At 41.0% G+C, this 20,596-nt stretch overlaps 1 protein-coding gene across 1 annotated transcript; it reads left to right on the top strand.

The window, feature by feature from the left end:
* Nucleotides 1–1,717: 1,717 nt before the first annotated feature.
* Nucleotides 1,718–19,496, top strand: cep85l (centrosomal protein 85L). The gene is made up of 13 exons (XM_086190015.1): nucleotides 1,718–2,023; nucleotides 4,478–4,639; nucleotides 5,162–6,027; nucleotides 6,644–6,723; nucleotides 12,128–12,245; nucleotides 12,337–12,504; nucleotides 12,770–12,922; nucleotides 14,351–14,505; nucleotides 15,032–15,149; nucleotides 15,242–15,292; nucleotides 16,238–16,339; nucleotides 17,081–17,264; nucleotides 18,337–19,496. Exons 1-13 carry the CDS (start codon nucleotides 1,975–1,977, stop codon nucleotides 18,519–18,521), a joined length of 2,391 nt encoding a protein of 796 aa, XP_086046141.1. The 5' UTR covers nucleotides 1,718–1,974; the 3' UTR covers nucleotides 18,522–19,496.
* The last annotated feature ends 1,100 nt before the right edge of the window (nucleotides 19,497–20,596 follow it).

Here is a 20,596-nt window from a genome sequence, read left to right as displayed (position 1 = left end):
ACTCATTGACAATGGAAACATCAGTCCACAAGCAGCACAGACACAGTCACAAAACAGGGGCGCAAACAAGTAAAACACAGCATTTTCCAGCAAGGTTTGAACTGGGGACCTTTAGCAAGGCACGACAACGTGATGGCCACTGCATTATGGAAACAACTGCTTCTTCACCTCCATGGATTAGGCTTATTATTAAGAATCAATTTACCATGTGTCCCCAATGCCTTGATGGTGTACCTGCAACTCCAAATACGAGACATTGTCAGTTTCTCTGAGGCAAAAAGCACAGAATTCCTTTTGCAGGCAACTGATGGAATTGATCACTTGAGTAATTTGGATTTTTTTTTCCAGAAACAACAAGTACAGATTTTATTTGGGTCCTGTTCTGCTAAAAACTCTGACAATGGCTAAATAAAGCAGAGGGTCTAAAAGAAGACCCTGACAAAGCTTTGCCAGGAGCATGTACCCGGATCCTCACACTGGATGCTCACAAAACAAACCTGACACTGAGACAATGCTGCTGCACTGACATTCACCTTAAAAGATACCATTAATTCTGTTATTTGCAATTGATATAATCAGATTTGTTGTGTCTCGACATCGCCAATCTATCAACGATGCAAAGTTAAGGCTTATATCCAGAAATCTCCAGGATAAATGACTTTGGTAGAACAATGAGGTGAAAGTAGATTTATTGGGTCAACTTCAGACTACTATGGCCCTCTGCTGCATTATACTCCTTCAACTTCTGAGTTTCAAGGCTCCAACAACTCTTGTACTATATTTGAAAAATTTTATTTGACTGATGCATTTTGGCTTGTGGCTTTCATTTCAACAACATTACAAGCATCATTTTAATAAGGTCGTATAACAATGAGAAAGTCAAAAGAAAAGCATCCAGGTACGTGTCAGTCAGTGAAGTATCTGCAAAGGTGGGTTTGTTTACATGGTGATGTGACTATACACCAATCGTTATTGTTGAAAAGGATGCAGATGATACTAAATATGGTCAATAAACTGTAAAACACAGACACAAGACAGGAAAGGTGGCACTCTAGTTTGCGCAGAGAACCTCCTCAAGTGTTAAAAACAAAAAGAGGCACATAAAACCCCCCAAAAACTCATAAAGTAAGAAAATATTGTCATAAAACAATTGTAAAACCATACAACAAAACCAATAATTTCATGATTACTTTCAAAATTAACCAATTGCAAGTCCTCATTCATGCTACATTGAAATATACATTCCCAAACTTGAAAATCAGAAACGCTTCACTCCTTTTCCTGATAACATTAATTTTGTCCTGGGTTAAAACCTTGTATTCCTATGAAAAACAAAGTTGAAGAATGTAGAGACTCAGTAAATCACTGCAATATGGTTGGTGACATCCTCACTTCAAAGCACTTACTTCTATCTCCTCTTTCACTGATGAATAGTTTTCCACATGTACACTATGTAGATAGTTTCTTTAAGGTAATGAAAGACCTGAATTAAGATGTTTTTTCAATGATTAAAAGACCATTTTCAAACTTTGACAATTTCTGATTCCACACTTAAAATGATCTTGGGAGAGGTGATTTTAAATTTGTTAATGCTGTTATGATTATATTTCATATATATATATAAATTTAGAAATACTGATGAGCTACAGGGTCAGCAGACCTGATTTGGCCGAGCTAGCGGCTGCTGCTGCGGCGCTGGAGGGGGGAGGAGTCCGTTTAGATCACTTCCACTCCGCTCTTGACGTTTTCCGGTCTAAATTGTGGGAAGGAGACCGTTATCAGAGAAAAATGTCTTCAAGACTGGAGACATTCAGTTTGTGTTTTCACCGTACCGTAGGGTTATTCGTAATATAATGTAATAAATGAGATACAACCGTGTTTCCAGGATTACACTTTGGCCTTTATCGGGGGCTGTTTTTCTCTGGATCAAGGTACAGTTTTCCGGCTGTTATATAAAACCTGCAAAGACATCAAATGTGGAACCGAAGTGATTTTGAAGATGGATACGAATCTTATAAAACAGGTGAGAATTGACCGTTTTGCGACAGCGGCAGCATGTAGATGGAGGATCGGAAGATAAACGTGGTCTGAGGTGTTAGCTAGCAGGAGCCGATGATTGTGATTTAAAGGCCAAACTGCCGCAGCGGTCGCCAAAGGGTGACACAATAAAACCTGCCACTTCCAGTAATATAACATCACAAATACTTTTGATCCTCAAGGGGAAATTCAGTTCAAATAAAGACGAAAAGGAGGTTTAAAAAGTGGTTCTTAACCAGATCAGACGGCCTGGGTCAGTAAGCCTTCAAATAAATAGTTTAATTGTTTATAATTCAAATTTTCACGGGTTCTCATAATGGGGTCCAAGAACCCCTAGGATCCTCAAAAAGTGAGTAGGACATAAACTCCTATGCAGTGCCACTGATTGAACCTTCATATATATTGCCATTGTAATTAACTATAATTCCAGTTTTCACAAGCAACATATTACAAGAATGTATTACTTTTAGGCAGTAACCTAGTAAAATATTGTGATTTTAATAACATTTAGGAAATATTAGGAGATACTGTGTCCAGTAAGGTGTCAGCACCTCATATGAACCCTTTTGTTATATGCCATTGCTTTTTGCGATGGAATAACCATGTTACTCAGTAAAAAGCTTATAATGTAAGATAATGTAAGTACTGACGGTTCTAAAAGATGTTTTAATTTGTTGACATGTCAGATTCAATGCTGTTTATAGAGGGCATTGGCTGTTTGTCTTTTTCACTTTATAAATCTGGAAATGCATTTAAGGTACACACAAAGAAAATCCTCCAATTTTGAGGAATTAAATCTTCATAAAGGAGGCAGTAAATTACAAGCTTCCATTTTAATTTGAATGCCTAGTTATACTCCTGTGGTTATTTTGGTGAAAGTAAATCAAAAGTAGTGCTATCAGTACCTTATTACTATACAATGACAAGAATATCATATAGTAAACTTATTACATGAAACGACAGTAACTAGGGTGGCAGAGTGATGCAGTGGTCAGCACTGTCACCTCACAGCAAGAAGGTTTCAGGTTCAAGCCCTGGCTCCAGCACGGGATCTTTTTGTGTGGAGTCTGCATGTTCTCCCTGTTCCTGTGTGGGTTCTCTCTGGTACTCTGGTTTCCTCCCACAGTCCAAAGACATCAAGAGAGGACGAGGCTGATTGATACTCTAAATTGACTGTAGGTTTGACTGTGAGAGTGAATGGTTGTCTGTCTATATGTGTTGGTCCTGTGATGGACTGGTGACCTGTCCAGGGTGAACCCCGCCTCTTGCCCGAAGGCTGCTGGGATAGGCTCCACCCCCCACCCCCGCGACCCTTAACAGGATAAGTGGAAGAAAATGGATGGATGATAGTAACTAGGAATATCTAATGTATAACATTTTTGGAGTAACTGGCCCAACACTGCTGATGGTAGATTATTAAGGGTCAGATCAGTGATGTTAGATTTGTTTTCATTTGCTTAGAGGTCCATGAAAGGAAAAAAAAAACAAATATCATGATTTCAAATTAATTTCAAGTTTCCACTTGTACCTTCCACTTATGTGTTTCACTTTAGATTGCATGGTTGAACTGTTCCAGTTAAAAAAGTACTATACAAGTAAGATGATGATGATGATGATGATTATTATAATGATGATGATGATTACCATTGATATTTGTAGAGCTCAAGATAAAATTTGTAAATCTCACGTGTCCAAATTGAGCACATCGTCGTAATTTTAGATGGGGGTCTGATGCTTTTTGAGAGTCAACTTTGGGATCCAAAACATTCAAATATTTTACAATCACTGAGATTATACATGTATAATAATGTAATCAAAATTTTATGTGGTGCCGTTTTCATCACGAGAAAGGAATTATCACTTGTAGCATCTGTGTTCTTGATTTTAGCTATTTCTACACCTTTAGTGTGTATTGTATCTCTTGTACATAGAGATGAGACACACCGTTTAAAGCAGTTGTCCTACACTTTTTCAAAAACTCATTTTGGGCTTCTTGGACTTCCCCAATGCAAAGATGTAACATACAATATCAGACAAAGTAATGACAATCATCCAACCTCATGCTAAGAATGTACTGTAAACTGGAGAACTGAATACCTATGCAAGGCAAGGCAAGGCAAGGCAATTTTATTTGTATAGCCCGTTTTCACAAACAGTTTGTCTCAAAGGGCTTCACATGGCATCATAACAACATCCTCTGTCCTTAGACCCTCACATCGACTGAGGAAAAACTCCATAGAAAACCCTTTTAACAGGGAAAAATCTGAGAAACCTCAGGGTGAGCAATAGAGGAGGGATCCCTCACCCAGGACGGACAGACGTGCAGTAGATGTTGTTACAGACAAGAAAACAGTTTACTATGCAATGCTTTGGGCCGAAGTCAGAGGTTAAAGGTAACCGAGCAGAATAACGCATCACCTTGTCTAAACTGTTGTTCTAGGCTCTAGTGGTGGTGGCTCGCCAGCATGGGTCCCTAGCCATGAATCAACCTGGCACAGCAAAGCACCTGGCTTTGGAAACAGTATCAGTGGGCGCAGACACAGCACCGTGTCTGACAGTGGCGACACTGGCATCGGGACTTACTGCTCTGACAGCGTGGAAGGTAGGTTTGTCCTTCACAGAGGTTCAACCAACAGTCAGACAAGGCTTGCAGTTGTTTTAAGATTCGCTTCATTTATCAGTAGGTTGTTAGTCAATGCAACTTATTGAAAAACTGTGTTTATTTTAACTGAAAACACAAAAGTGCAGCAATGTAACCAACCAAGTTTATGGAAACAACAAAACGGGGGGCAGTGCCAAACATCATTCTGACCTAAATATTGTGGTGCAGTATTGCCACTGACACACTTCCCACTAAGCCTCTCCAGTTCATCATCATAGACTGGCACTGTGTCAACTGTATATATTATAATGAATGCCTCATGAAGGCAGCAATGTCACAGGGCTGTTGTATTGCATTATTTGAACCACTTATTCAGCCAACTTTAAATATGACTTCCATTGAACCCGTGCAATAAACCTGTCAACTGTGAGGCAGAGTAGATATAGTTTAATTCTTTGCGTAATGATTATGATGTGCTGTGTCACTGTTAAAAGTGTGTATTATTTTGTGATCTTCCTCCAGATGACTCCAGTTCAAGCACCACACCTTCATCTTTCCAGCCACTGAGCCAACATTACTCATCCCAGGAGGATGGATATGGAGGTGGCATCCCCATTGTCCAGGTGATGCAGTCCCCATCCAGCTCTCCCTACACCAGCCTCAGAATGACGCCAAGCACCGCAGGTCGTTGGAGCAGGTCTTGCCAGCTGCTTACCCCAGCCATACCTCCTCAAGGTGCACCAAGCGGTCTGGACATGAAAGACCATCAGCCAATCCGGAGGTGGTCTTCACTCACCAAGTTGTCATCTGGGGCTGATAAGTGCTCCACGAGGACATCAGCCTACCAATGCAACCCAGATTCACAAAGCTCCCTGGACAGAGGTGTGCTATATGGGTATAAAAAGGAACCACCTGTTTTAAATAAGGACCTTTATTTACCATTATCTTCAGCCTCGCTTTGTCATAGCTTGCTGCAGCGCTCACCAGGTGCTGGTCCCTGTTACTGGAACAAACACAACAGTAGATCCACTGGTTTGGACACGGACCTGTCTCTCTGCTCAGCTCTGTCATCACCAGTAAAACACAACAGTTTGGACATGAACTATACAGCTCTACCAGAGGCTAAACCAGCTCTGGGTAGTGGGCAGGTTTATGGATTGAACTTGCCTAAGCTATCAGACTCGCCGTTGGGTCATCAGACTGATAGAGACTCCCCGATTCAGCCTGCTGTCCGCACACAGATGTGGTTGACTGAGCAGATGGAGTACAGCTCCAAACTAGAACATGCAGGTGAACCGAGTCAGGTCAGTGGTCCTGGAACAAAGGCTTGTGGTGGAGATGAGCTGTCACCATGGCAGGGACATCAACAGGAACCTGGGATTAACCAGGTGAGATGAGTGTCATCATGATAAAATGAGAAAACAACTGAGGCTTTGGATGAGAGTGAGAATGGATAGAGTGTCAAAAGTTAGAGGATGAATTAGTGAGAGTGGAGGAGGAAAGGGTACAGGGGATATTAAAATATGGTAATGTTGTGAGGAACAACTTGAAAAGAAATCCACTGAAGTTAAATGTCACTTGTTAAGGATCTTCAAACAGTAACAAACAGCAAAATATGAATATGTTGTAATATACCTGTAATACACCTGCATTTCCCCTTAAAACCTATTTATGTATGTATAATAACATCAAGGGTCATCAAGATTAATGTTTGATATTTTAACTTTTGAGCTCCCTTTTTTAAAAAAACAATACAATACAACTTAGAGACCCTATCATAATTGGAAATTGTACGAAAACAGTCATTTTCATGCTATATGACAAAAAATACACTTCAGTATTTTCCTAGCATAATTATCTACATTTTTATGTAAAACTGGTTGTGCTGTGATTACATTGCAGTATTAAATACTTGGAGGTATCTTTAGACCTTTGCACTTCGGATTAAAGTTGTTTATCTTCAGATATTAACGTTATTACATGATGTACCATGTGTGTTTTCAGGTACTGGCTTCCTATACTGTCAACACTCTGGTGAAAGTTAAAGAAGGCCTGCTGAGACAAAGAGAACTGGAGATCGATAGGTATTGTACTTCAAACATACAGAGATGTCCCACACTTCAACGATCACTAATCTTTTTTATGCTTCGTACACAGCACCAAAAAGTAACTCGACACATTTAATGGACCGAGTTCACAGCTGCATTTGAGCTGACCAGGAGAACTTGATTGTAATTTGCTGACAAGAAATACTGCTACAACAACGCAACATCCCGCTTTTACCTATGTGCCGTCCTCTACTAAAATTGTGCTTGGGCAAAAGTCTGCAATGCTATGAATTATATGACATGTTAGGGCCATTGTAGGGGAAAAAAGACAAGCTGGAAGGGTGTGTGTGTGTGTGTGGGGGGGGGTAAAATCCAGAGTTATAAACTCACAATGATCTCAGAGATTCTCTAGACAGAATCAAGCAAATCTTCAACTTTTGATCTTGCAAACTTGTGAGTATATTTTCTGTCAAGGAGGTGCAACATGTACAGTTTGCTAGGTTGGAATAATATAGGTATCCTCAGTGAATACTATAGATCCATCATATCCAAGTTGATGCATATCTTTTTTCTGAACGAGAAACATGCGGTATAATTAGATTTACTTTCTGATATTGTACTGAAGTAATTGTTATAAAGTGCTCATCAAATCAGAGCCTAACATTAGTATCATTAGTCAATTGTGCTGGCGGTTAAGACAGTACAAAAGCTGTGAAACTGATTAACATTTAATACCCCATACAGTAGGCAACTACTTTACCCTCGCATTAGGAGAGTCACATAGGAAGTGAACACTAGATGCTGGTCAGAAAAATACAAGTGAGGGGAGAATACTCAGGTGATCGACAGAAGGAGTCGGGATACATGTCGAGGTGTGATGAGATGATAGCAGTCAGGTGTGCAGTGCCACCAAAACTAGTTCATCAAACCCCAGAGGAGTACCCCCCCCCCCCCCCCCCAACCAAAGACACATACACATATCACATATAGAGACCCAAACCCATTTCACCCCTTGGCTCTACCACTTCGCTTTACCCCTCTGTGCATTCACATGCAGGGTTAGGGGTGTCCCGATATGTCTTGTAAGAAAGGTGGAGGGCGACATTTTTTTACAAGGTACACTTCTCTCGATGCCTAGTGAATTACCAGCAAGATTAAAGCGCAAGGGACTTAAGAAACACACTCATTTAGTTGTTAATAATTTTAAAAATTACAATAACCATCGTGTGGTAAAAAAGTTAAAATTAAGTGAATGCAAGTTAAAATCATGTGACTGAAATTTTAAATCAGGAAAAGACATATAAACAGGATTTGGTGAGAAGGTGGGTCAAAACAGATTTGTTTTAGTTGAGATTTGAACAGCCAAGGAAGATGGAAGGGATGGAGGGATGGAGAAGTGCGGAACTTGAGCCAGTGAGGAGAGTTTTTTATTAGGGCCTGAGCCAGAAGGTACTTCTGGCGAAGACCCTATTATGTTTGCTCGGCAGAGCAACACATTAGCAGCACTAAAAACACTAAAAACACACACTAAACAGTGTCCCAGGCCCCCCCAACACCCATGAGGCAACTGGGTCAGACGGCCCGGAGCCAGTTTTCACATACACACCCATTCAAAACCTGGTATTATACTGTTCTTGCTCTCAATGAGTGCGCGCTATATGCGCATAATGCGCATAACGCGCATAATCTAATTTGACCCCCTGAACATGCATGAAATTCGCTGAAATTTGGCACAATCGTTCGGTATGTCTCAACATTCACTAATCAAAAACAAAAACGCCACTAAAGTCTATAGCGCCACCTAGGGAGCCACACAAAAAAAAGATAATTTTTTTAATTTCGCGCGCTATAACTCCTCACACAAAACTCCCACAGACATGGGACCAACACCGTTGGACTCGTCTCATCAAGACGAACAATTCTTACACTCTGACCCCTCACCTATCTCCAACAGAATGTCCACAAATTGGACAAAACTGTCAAAATCAGGACTTTTTTTACTCCCCGAACAAAATCTATCTCCTCCTAAACCGTAAATGCCAGGGCTTCCAAACTTTCACACATTACTCTCCCAACTGTGCTCTTCAAAAATCTTTAAAGGCTAATATACTACGCGCTCGGTTTGGATTTTATAAGCCCTCAAAGTGGGGGAGACACGTTTTACGCTTACAATGGAAGTCAATGGGGAGGCCGTGTCCTCTCATGGTACATACTCTCGAACAAATGCTTCTCACGTCTATACCATACATCGCACAGCTTTTAAAAACATATCACTGTATTCCTGACAAAAATCCCTACAAAAATATGGTATTTTGTGTTACTTTCCACCAACGTAGGCCGAGTTATTCAGCTTTTACACACTACATTTCTCTTAATCCTCCACTCTCTCCACTCTAGCACAGATCAAAGAAAGTGCAGCGGGGGAGGGGTTCTTAATGGGCCAGCTGGCAGCTCTGCTCTCAGCTCTGCTCTCAGCTCTGACAGAGATGGCAGAGATTTGTTTACTGTAGTCATGGAAACCACAATTGGCACTTCTCTGCCCTCATGTACATACTCTCAAACAAACACTTGTCGCTTCTAAATTAAAACACTCACACCTTCAGAAAACACACCATTGAATTCCTGAGAAAAAACTCTACGAACTGATGTCTTTACATTACACTTTTGACCAACATATGCAGAGTTATGACTGTGTTTGTCAGTAAAACTGCCAAATCCTCCTCTGCTCTCCACTCTGACAGAGATGGCAGAGAGCGAGCAGAGAAGGGAGGGGCTCTTAAAGGGCCGGCTCTCAGCTCTGCACTCACACTGTGCAGCGCACTGAGGCTCGTATCTTCTAAACTACAAGGCCTAGGGATTTGCCGATTACACCGTTGGATTCGGGCCGGTGTCAAGGACGCGGCCGTAGGCCGCGTGGGGGCTCAGGCCCTAACAACGCTGCTTGCAGCTTTAATTTCTTTTTAGTTTGAGAAGGTTGTTTCTACAGGACATCCAGATGTCCTGTATATAATTGGAGAGAGTTTGATAGAGATGAAAAATTTAATGTCTTCAGCATAATTGTGAAAGTGAAATCAAAAATGGCACAGAATGTTTCCAAGAGGGAGGATGTAAATGACAAAGAAAAGAGTTCCTAACACTGATCCCCAGGGAACACCATGTGAGACTTCTTCTGATTTTAACTTGACATTTTGCCCTTGATCAAACTGTCTGCTGTTGGACAAATAAGAGGTGAAGCAGAGTAGTGCTGCACTGTTGACTCCAAAACCAGCCAGCTGTTCCAACTGTGTGGAGTGGAAGCCCACCATATGTCTTTTAGATCCAATTCCAACTTTCATCCATCCATCCATTGTCATCCACTTGTACCTATTAAGGGTCGTGGGAGGGGCTGGAGCCTATCCCAGCGGCTACGGGCGAGAGGCAGGGTTCACCCTGGACAGGTCGCCAGTCCATCGCACATATAGACAAGCAACCATCACGCCTACGGTCAATTTAGAGTATTCAACCAGCCTAGTCCCCAGTTGCATGACTTTGGACGGTGGGAAGAAGCTGGAGTACCTGGAGAGAACCCACACAGGCACGGGGAGAAGGCTAGTCTAGTTTTAGAGTAAACCACGCTACAGAGACTGCATTGACTATGATTTTAAATGATTTTAGATTAAATCATGATTCACAGAAGGTGACAGTCTTGTTCCGCTGGATGTAAGTGCTGCCTTCGATACAGTAGACCACACTGTTCTTTTAAACAGACTTAAACATCTGGTCGGCCTTTCTGGAACTGTAGTCAAATGGTTTACTTCCTACCTCACAGACACATGCTCCTCCAGTCCATAAAAACATGTGTGGTGTGCCCCAGGTTAGACTTGGAATCAACTTTCACAATTATGCTGATGATATGCAGCTTTACATCTTGATGTCTCCTGGTGACACCAGGCCTATGGATGCCCTTTTAGCTGCATGTTAGATGTCAAATCCTGGATGGCAGAAAGCGTTCTCCAACTTAAACAGGACAAACGGAGGTTTTAGTCTTCAGCCCTGAGGCCCAGAGAGAGAGAAACCTTTACCCAAACGACATGCACTGTCTTGTAACCCATCATTTCAAGTGAAAAACCTGGTGTAATTTTTGACTCTGAGCTGACTTTTATTCCACACATTAAGAATATAACAAAAATAGGTTTTTAATCATCTAAAGAACGCCGCCAGAGTCCGCCCCATTCTCTCTCGGGCCAACAGGGGGAAGCTGATGCATGTTTTATCACCAGTTGTATAGACTACTATGAAGCCCTGCTCTCTGGTCTTCCCAAAAAGAATATTTCAGGTCTACAATTATTACAAAATTCAGCAGCACGTGTCCTGACTAAGACAAGGGGGCAGGCCCACATTACTCACAAAACCTATCACTGCATTGGCTTCCCGTGTGGTTTACAATCAATTTCAAAGTTCTTAAACTGGATTTTAAATGTCTTAATGGTCATGCGCCTTCTTATCTTTCAGAGCTGCTTTTACCTTATGAACCCTCACGGACCCTGCGCTCCTCTGGTAGCGGGCTTCTTAGTCATTCCTAAAGTCAGGACACACACTCATAGCGAGGTGTCTTTTCAGTATTACAGCCTTCGTCTATGGAACAGCCTGCCCGAGGATCTCAGGACCGCAGAGAATGTTCACATTTTTAAGAGCAGCGTTTGATTAATATTTATTTTACTCATGACATTTACTTATTTTAGGCCTTCATTTTGTATTGATTTATGAATTTTATTCTTTCCTATCTTCATTTTATATTATACTATTTTCTATTTTAGTTCTTAGCTTTTATTCATATTTTAGTTTTTACTTATTTCTATTCTTTTATCATTAGGATCTTGAGTGGTTCCTCCAGGGGAGCCCTCTGCACTGGGAGCAGTGGTTGGCTGTGGCTGTACTGTAGGCATCCCGCAGGTTCCTGGCGGAGGTTTGATGTCTCTGCCTCATCTCTCCTCTGGGTCCTATGGCTATGGCTGGCTCTCCTCTCCTGGTGCAGACAGCTCCTCTGATGGTGCTTTCTTGCTGTCTTGGCTGGTTCATCTGTACTCATCTGCATGTCCACTATTCTAGTGTGTGCATGTGTGCATGTTTGTGTATGAGTGAAACAGTGCTTGTGTGTGTGTGTGTGTGGGGAGGGGGGGGGTGAAGTGTGGGGTGGTTGGTGGGATTTGAGGGAATGTTTTTATTTGTCTACGCAAAGCACTTTGAGTTACATGTAATGTATGAAAAGGGCTTTATAAATAAAGTTGGATTGATTGATTGTTTGATGGTAGATTGTTATGTCATCCACAAGAGGACAAGCAGGCAACTTTTAAATGTTTTGTTTTGTTTTTTCAGAATGAAGCTCAGATTTTTATCAACTGCAGTAATTTGTTTAGAGTATTTACACTGTTAACAGTAAAGGGTTCTTTGTGTACTTCAGACAAAAGCAGCAGATCCTACAGCTCCATGCACGGATCAGAGAGAACGAGCTCAGAGCACAGCAGGTCCTGCAGAGTCAGAGAGGGTGGTTTGATGAGCCCCAAAACCTGATCACTAAGGTAGCACTTCACCATGTCTCTGAGTGAGTATTCAAACTCGTCATTTAACCGTCAACCATTATCAGATTCATTTTTCCTGTTTAACCCGTAGGAGTCAGCGATGGAGGCACCATGCAAACAGCCATCTGATAGGCTGTACTGTGATGAAGAACTTGGTAGGAAGCTAGCTGTGGCCGAACTGGAAGTACTTCATTTGAATGAGATCTTTAAGCAAGCTGCTCAAAAATATATGGAGGACATCCGCAAACTGGAGGAGAAGGTAAAGCAAATGACCCAGATGAATTTACAATAATTCATACAATTAAAGTGACCAAAAAAATACTGGAAAGTATATTGACTCCATTTGTACCACTGGGGCAAAAAAATTGTGATATAATTTGTTGGGCAAATGTTTTGTTCACCCATTAAAATACTTCTGGGATGTAATTCACTTTGGTTTTGTTTTTTGATATTCATTTGCACATTTTTCTATTATTTTTACATACTATATTTATTTACCTGAGATGGGGGGTTTTTGTCCACAGATAAAGACAAGGGATCGCTACATCAGCAGTCTAAAGAAGAAGTGTCAGAGAGAAAGCGAACAGACTCAAGAAAAACAGCAGCGCATTGAGACACTGGAGAAATACCTGGCAGACCTGCCAACACTGGACGAGGTGCAAGTCCAGGCCCTTCAGGTACACGCATTTGTTATTTATTAGGCCAAGTACCACCATGGTGAAGTGGCTTTTGAGCTGCTTTTCCACAGAGATGCTTTGCTGGCAGGAATATCAAGATACAACTACTTTTAATTTCTGTTAATGTGTTCCATTTCTTTTGCTCTCCAAACGGACTGTTTATGTGGACAAAACTGAGGTCAAGTCTGAGTTGATAAAGCTACTCAAACGGAAAACTAAAAGAAGGAGCTGTCCTGTCCGGACATTTTCTCCCTTGCCTACAGATTCAGTATTTATATGCAGAAATCTGTTATAAAGACTAAAGATTACAGAAAGAGCGGAGCTGACACCATCTCAGAACTGCCTTGTTATTGTTGATCAAATATAAAGTTTTTCTTTTCTGTCTCTCAATTGTCTTTTTCTTTTTGGGCTTTTTGTAAATCAGGTTTGCATACATGTATTTCTTCCTTAAACAAAATTCACGTATTATGTAGCTGCAATCAACTACATACTTAATTTAACTCAATACTAAAACATAAATTGACAATTCTGAACACAGCCACTGCCACGGTTTGTTCCCACAGACAATAAAAATAGTATGTCATAACTGGTCAAAGCAGAAGGCCGTCCCCACTGATCCTGGATCTGCTCCACATTCCTGCCTGTTAAAAGGAAGGTTTTCATCGCTGCTGTTGCAGGATGTACTTGCTGATGGAGAATTGTTGGGTGCAGATTCATTGAAGGAGTGTGGTACTGAACCTGCTCTACTAGTAAAGAATCATGAGAGAACTTTTGTTGTGGTTTGGCGCTACACAAATAAAACTGACTTGACTTGACTAGTAAGAGTATGCAAGGTGTACTGTGCTGTCTTTTTAACCTTTGTTTCCTTGGAAACACAATGACCAGCTATTTTATCTCTAAAATAAAAATTAAAAACACATAAAAGCAAAAAACAAACACACACACACACACACACACACACACATACACAAATATATCTGAGGTAGTGATTGAGATTTACAGTAAATAGATAAGTAGGACCTCAACACTGGAATAAAGTTCATCCCCAAATTCTTTCCTTCTCTTGCAAGTCATTCCTGGCATTTTATGTTGTTGTTGCCATTGGTGTCCCACCCATAGAACACCAGAAATGGGCTCGCAGTTATTGAGGCCTGAAGAACTGTACATGTTTTCCATTACATACATGAATCTTTCCATTAAAGTGTTCATGTTTGACAAACAGTGGTGGATGAGATAAAGGAGCTGCTGCAGGCAAAGACTATAGTAGCATGATGATGCAAATGTGTTTCCACGGACCAACGCTGGAGGAAGTCTGCTGTGCTGTATATTTGATACCTGAGGCTATTGACAGTAGAACATGACTGTGACGTTTCCTCTCCTCCTAGTAATTTCACATCTCGTGATCACATTGTGTTTCTGTGTGGTCAGCTGGAGGACGTGCAGCAGAAAGCCAAGGATCTGGAGAAGACGGTGTCTCAGTTACAGAAGAAGCTAGAGGAAGGAAGTACTCTCATGAAGGAGAAGGATGTCAAGATTGAGACGCAAGCTAAGAGGGAGAAGGAGTTGATTGCATCTGTACACAGGTATATACTGGCAATAATCACGCCCCCCGATTAGCAACTGCCGCTATTTGCCACTTATTTTAAGGCTCAGGTGTGTCTCTTTACCCTCTGAATTTATTTAGCTAATGTACATTTACCACTTGTTTGTGCATTTTGTACGTGTTTTGTGTTTTCTTTAGGCACCTTACTCATTCCCAAAATCCAGATACGCCACTGTCCCTTTCATCTCATTTTAGAACAATTATTTCTTTTTAAATGGCAGATTAAATAGCCTCAGTTTTCACAAGCAGCTTTAGCTGTAAGGTGAAAGGCAGTAGAAGTGAACCTACAGAGAAATCGCACAACTCTGCAGCTCTTGTCAGTGAACAGAGTTTTATGGTGCCTCTCAGCTTATTAATTTAGCTACAACCTCCCTGTTATGGTTTTTAAGGGCTGTTTAGCCCCAAACAATCATCAGCGTTTGATGAAACTACCAAACATGGTACATGAATCTTGTCTTTTTCTCACTCTTGTCCTCTGAGTGACAACATTTCTTATGTTGGTAAAGTCTCCAGCAAAAGGTGCAGCGGTGTTTGGAGGACGGAGTAAGGTTGCCCATGCTGGACTTGAAGCAGCTTGAGGTGGAAAACACTCAACTCTTGGAGCAGCAAGACCACAGCAGCAGGGTATTATTCTGAACTTATCCACAAATAAATACATGCACATGAACACAATTCAGTCAAAGAGACTTAAACATGTTATCTCTGCTCCCCACCAGCTGATTGAGCATCAGAAACAACAGATTGAGCAACTGAGCTCGCAACTAAAGGTAGGGTGATACATAAACCCCAGGGTGCTGGAAGACACTGCAGCTGTGTACTTATTCTTATTGACTCTTTCCCCACCAATGATATCATGTTCCGGCAATCAGTAGTACAGCAGTATTGTACCGCTTGTGACAGAATACTGCACGTCTGTGTACAAAAACAAAGTAAAGAAGCACCTGAAGTCCTTGTTTTCCAGGGGGCCTGTGGCATAGCACCAGGCAAACGTAGGAGCACTTCAGTTGGGGAGAGGAGGTGGATGAATTCGCTTGTTATCCAGTGGAGTTTGAAGCTCTACCATTTTGCTATTGTTTATTTGATATAATGCACAGTTCAAGTAACCATATGGGAATGAGGGCCCCCCCCACCAACACACACACACACACACACACACACATACACACACACACACACACACACACACACACACACATACATTGAATAATTACACATACCAAATCAATTAATTCTTGAAAACCTCTTGCTTTTCAAAACAAATTCTGCTTTTCGTCATTAAACAAACTCTCATTCAAGTGTTGACAAAAGGGAATGGTGCATTCACACAACTTTTTTGAAGATAGAGGTTTTTTCTCTTTCTTATGATATATTCTCATAAGAAAGATTCTATGGAGTTTTATCATCATTAGAGCATGAACATTAGGGAAAATTTGCAAAAATGTTGGTGGCTGGCAACTTAAAAAAAATGCTGGCGGGGAATGAGTTAATAATGATAATTCGGATTAGTAAAAGCTAAATCACATGCCTTATAACAGTTGTATTTGTTTTTTCAGACTATGACAGCTTTTTGTTTTATTTTATTTTATTTATTTTCATTTGTTATTCTTCCTGCTTTAGATAAAAGTTTTCATGACCAAAAATTCTCTGATGTCTATGAATACCTCCACTAAAGAGTTAATAAGGCTTAGATGGTCCGTACTTTGTTTTGATAGGCAACCAGCGTGAGACTAGAAAAGAAAAAAGGACTCTTTCAACAGTCTCCTCCATGTGAGAAGGAGGAAAGTTCACCCACTGCAACTCCGGCCTTCCCACAGGTATCAGATCCAACATGGAGGGTGTTATGATCTGTAGCAGAACACTGTTTGATAATAATGTATGTGATGATTTGATCCAAACACCCATCAGTCCCAATCAGGGTCCCGGATATCACCTACATGATGCAATAAAGATACTAATGAACCAACATTGATAGTGATTAAAGGCCTAATGTTAATAATAGATAGTAATTTAGATAATTATACTGTAAATAACAGGTCCCAGTAATTATTTTGTCATGATTTTATCAGGCGGCAGAGTGACATTTTGAGCTGAAATGAATACAGAAATAAATGAAGAGGCACCAGAGACAGTCGGCCACAGACAAAAGGCATTTAAATAACACAACATGTGCTTTCTTTTGGCCCACAGCCCTCCGTTCACTTGGAGTTTTGGCCCTGAAGTTGGTGTACCCCTGGGCTTTTGTCTCAACAAATCTGTTAGACAAGTTTAGAGGAAAGATGAAGAATCTTCAAATCATTTGTTTTCTGCCCCCCCCCCCCCGCCCCCCTTCTGTAGAAAAACCTGAATGGCGAAGAATCTCTATGTTAAAAGCATACCTATTAGAATGGGAACAAGACAGATTGCACTGGTATCTAATCATTGAAGAGTTCTGATCAACATGCTATATGTGTCTGAAGATAAAAAGACAGGTCCATCCCTGAAGGTGTCTGCTCATGTGCTGCAGAGGGCAAATCTACTGGAAACTAAAATATATATGGTTTTTTTTCCTAATTAAGAAGCAGCAAAAGGTGGATGAAAAGTTGTTGGTGCATCCTCTGCCCTATGCTGAAATGCCAGAAGTGAGACGGCTCCTGAAAGAGATGTCCCTGTGTCTGCTGGACCTGCAGGCTCTCTTCAACATCCTGGCTCAGAGAGCTCAGGGCAAGGAGCTTAACCTGTCTCTACTGCTCGGCATGAAATGTACGTGGGTAACACACACACACACACAACTTGACTATGCTACACTTGGAAATTAGGAAAGGTTTTGTTGAAGTTACACCTCTACAGCAAAAATCGGGCAGTACTTGTACAGGATCTTAAGAAATTACAGCCATGCCTATAATGTGCAGCAATACACGTTTTAGTCATGTTTTCTTGCTTTATTTTGTAGAAATTTGATGAAAGCCAATTACAGATAAGTTGATTATGTCTCAGCCAGCCACAAACTAGATACATATGACATGAATAAAGGTCATTAGCATCATGTCATGAAAAAAGAAACAGGCACAATAAATCAAACTTACCCTACCAGTCGGGGTGCTGAAGGTATGGATGAGGATTTTTCAATTGTACTGACAACATTGTCCGTGTCTGTAGGTAGGATGAGGGTATTTATGTAGGATGAGGGCCCAAATACCTGGACGCCTGTTCTGTGTGGAGGGGAGCTGGAGAGTGGCCTGTCTGCAGAGCCAGAGCACCAGTGGTTTCAACCAGGTTTAGGATCACAAATCTATGAAATCTAGAATGCGCTTGCCTCACCCCTTTTTGGGGATTGGATGGAGGGAAGGGTGGACTTCCTATGTGTCACATCCTTCTGGTGAAACTCCACACTTTTAGGAGGAAAGATGCGACTGGCAACTCCACATAAGATGAAGGAAGAATGTCTTCGTCCATGCTGCTCCTCATAGAGACCAAGGGGGCGGAGCAACGACAAGGGACAGACGAGGGAGTGAGGGGGATTTGTTTGCTGGACAAACACTGGAACAAATCGATTTAGTGTCATTTTGGCTGTTATGTGTTCTCAGTAGCTTCATTCACTGCCCCTTCATGCAGAATTCTGGCATTTTTATATTTTTGGTTCCAAATAATAGATAGGGTCTAAACTTATTTGAACCTTTCCAATATGAGTGAAATCCTAAGGTCATCCAACAACAAACCAGCTGCAAGTAGCTTACTGTACGGCTTGGCAAACTGACAGGCTAAGACTCTTACAACAATACCGAATAAGTAGGTCTGACGCAATGACTTTTTGTACTTTGGTCTTCTTGTGTAGCACTGAATGTTTCTGCTGAGGAGAACAACTGCAGGGAGGTGATGGAGGACGAGCGGAGGTTCAAGCTTGTCGAGGTGGGCCAGCTGAGGAGAGATGTTGATGAGCTGAGGAAAAGTATCTGGGACTGTTATGCTCACTATATGAGTGACAGCTGTACCCCTCCGGCTCTTATGGCAACACTCTAACACAGCGTGTGTGTGTGTGTGTGTGTGGTTTTTTTATATGTTGACAAAAGATGTTAATGTGTCATATAGACCTATCATATCACCACCCTACAACAGTTTACTAACATGCATGTCATTTTAAAGGTGGTAATATTGTAATAATAACAGCTTGCTGTGCGGCCTCCTAGCAGCCAAAAATATAATGAATTTAATGGATAAAATACCACACCATTGCATAAGAAGATAGATCTCATGGAATGAATCCAACTTCAGATGTCTGGAATCATCCTACTACTTCAAACTAAAGAAATGCTGACCTAGACATGAATTTAAATATTTTACCAAGCAACATAAACTGTCCCATAAACCACCTTTTTAATATCATCTGCAGTTGGTAATTAATGGACCAATACTTCACCTGCAACTCATCTAATGATATTTAGCTTTTTGATAAATCCTCAAAATTAGGTAGCTGCTCTAAGCACAGACATTTGTACAGTAAGATCATTTATTTGGGATCATTTTATATGATCATTATTTAATCCATTTTCTTAATGTTTTTGTGCCCAGTCAGATTTTGGTACAGTGAATCTGGCTGCCAAAGAAACTTAAAGAGCCAGTCAAAACAGCACAAGCACTTTTTGGTGGACCTCTGTAACCAGGCAGGCTGGATGTTTTATTTCATTCCACAAACAAGCTTAATCTATCGAATAAGGGAACTTTTATTATATATTTTTGTCTGCAAGATTTAACAGATTTTTTAGAATCCGTATTCTTTATCCAGGCATTTTAAAACCTATGTATTTGTGTTGTTAGCTTACCTGTGAATGATTTAATAAGCCACTGGATGGCTTGTCCCGGTGTAAGAAATGTTCTTTTTGAATGATTTTATTTTGACTGACAAAATCTGTGAAGGCCAAAGGTATGTTTACATAAACATCAATGTAATGTTTTGGATTTCATTTTATCAGTTTGCATGACAAATAAAGTTATTTTTCTAAAAAAAAAAAAAAAATCTGAATTATTTCTTTAAAACGTGAATATATTGTTTGGATATTAATTCTAAAAAAAAAGGAAATCTAATTAGCACAGGAATGTATAAAGCAATCAGCAGATCTAAACCAAAACAAGGCGGCTGAGGTTGGTGGACGGGTGCATGGATGGAGTGTGAAATAGTGTCAAGCTCTGTACTCCAGCTGCGATTAGATTTATTTTTTCCTGAACACCCGGATGTCTCTGTCTACATGTTAAGTCCCACCCCCAGGATTTGCCCCTCATCACCAAGAACCACTTCATAGCACCAACCTTAAATTTGCTCCTTACATTTCTTAGCTTACCTTTCTTGCCCACTTCGATGCCGACCCTCTCCTGACTATGGCTTCAGTTTCTTTTTAAGCAGGTCTTCAACATTCATGGGTTCTTCTATTGCATGCCCTCCCCCATGCCTCCGTGGGTTCTCTCCCTGGCTCTCTCTCACCCCAAAAACATGCCAGTCAGGTTAACTGGAGAATTTAAATTGCCTGTGGGAGTGATTTGAAGTAGGAACAGTTGTCTTTCCCTGTGATAGACTGGCAGCTAGTTCCCTGCCTCTTGCCTGATGACAGCTGGGGTCAGCTTCAGTCCCCCTGGACTGGGAAAGCAAGATGAGTCATCTATTGCCCCCTTGAGGTGATTATCTTGAGCTAACATTACCTCTCTGTCCTATCTGCAGCCTATAGAGCACTGAAATTGAAGTTGCCTCTCTAAATAACACCTTGGTTTACAGATCAAGGCAAAAAGCCATTGCTCAATCTTTGTTTGACCGATAATTTGTTGCTTTTAGTAAAGTTGTGAACGATTCCACAGCGCATTATGACCCTGATCTCCATGGGTTCGACTACCTTCACTCAGATCACTCCGTGCTATATTTTAACGCCATAATGACAACGGTGCTGATCACTTGAAATCTTAACAGTCACCACGCCTTACCTGACTGACATAATTTTGACGTTGCTATCAAGCACCTTGAAAGTTACTTTCTGAAAATGCACAGTCAAGCATCTTTGTAGTATAATTAGCCCAAAAAGTCTGACTCTCAAATGACTTCAAAAATCACT

The sequence above is a fragment of the Aulostomus chinensis genome, chromosome 20, assembly GCF_037954235.1.
Source record: "Aulostomus chinensis isolate RoL2024-O1b breed Wild chromosome 20, RoL_Achi_v1.0, whole genome shotgun sequence".
NCBI classification, from domain to species: domain Eukaryota; kingdom Metazoa; phylum Chordata; class Actinopteri; order Syngnathiformes; family Aulostomidae; genus Aulostomus; species Aulostomus chinensis.
Note: the sequence above shows the minus strand (reverse complement) of the source record. Positions and strands in the feature narration are given on the sequence as shown.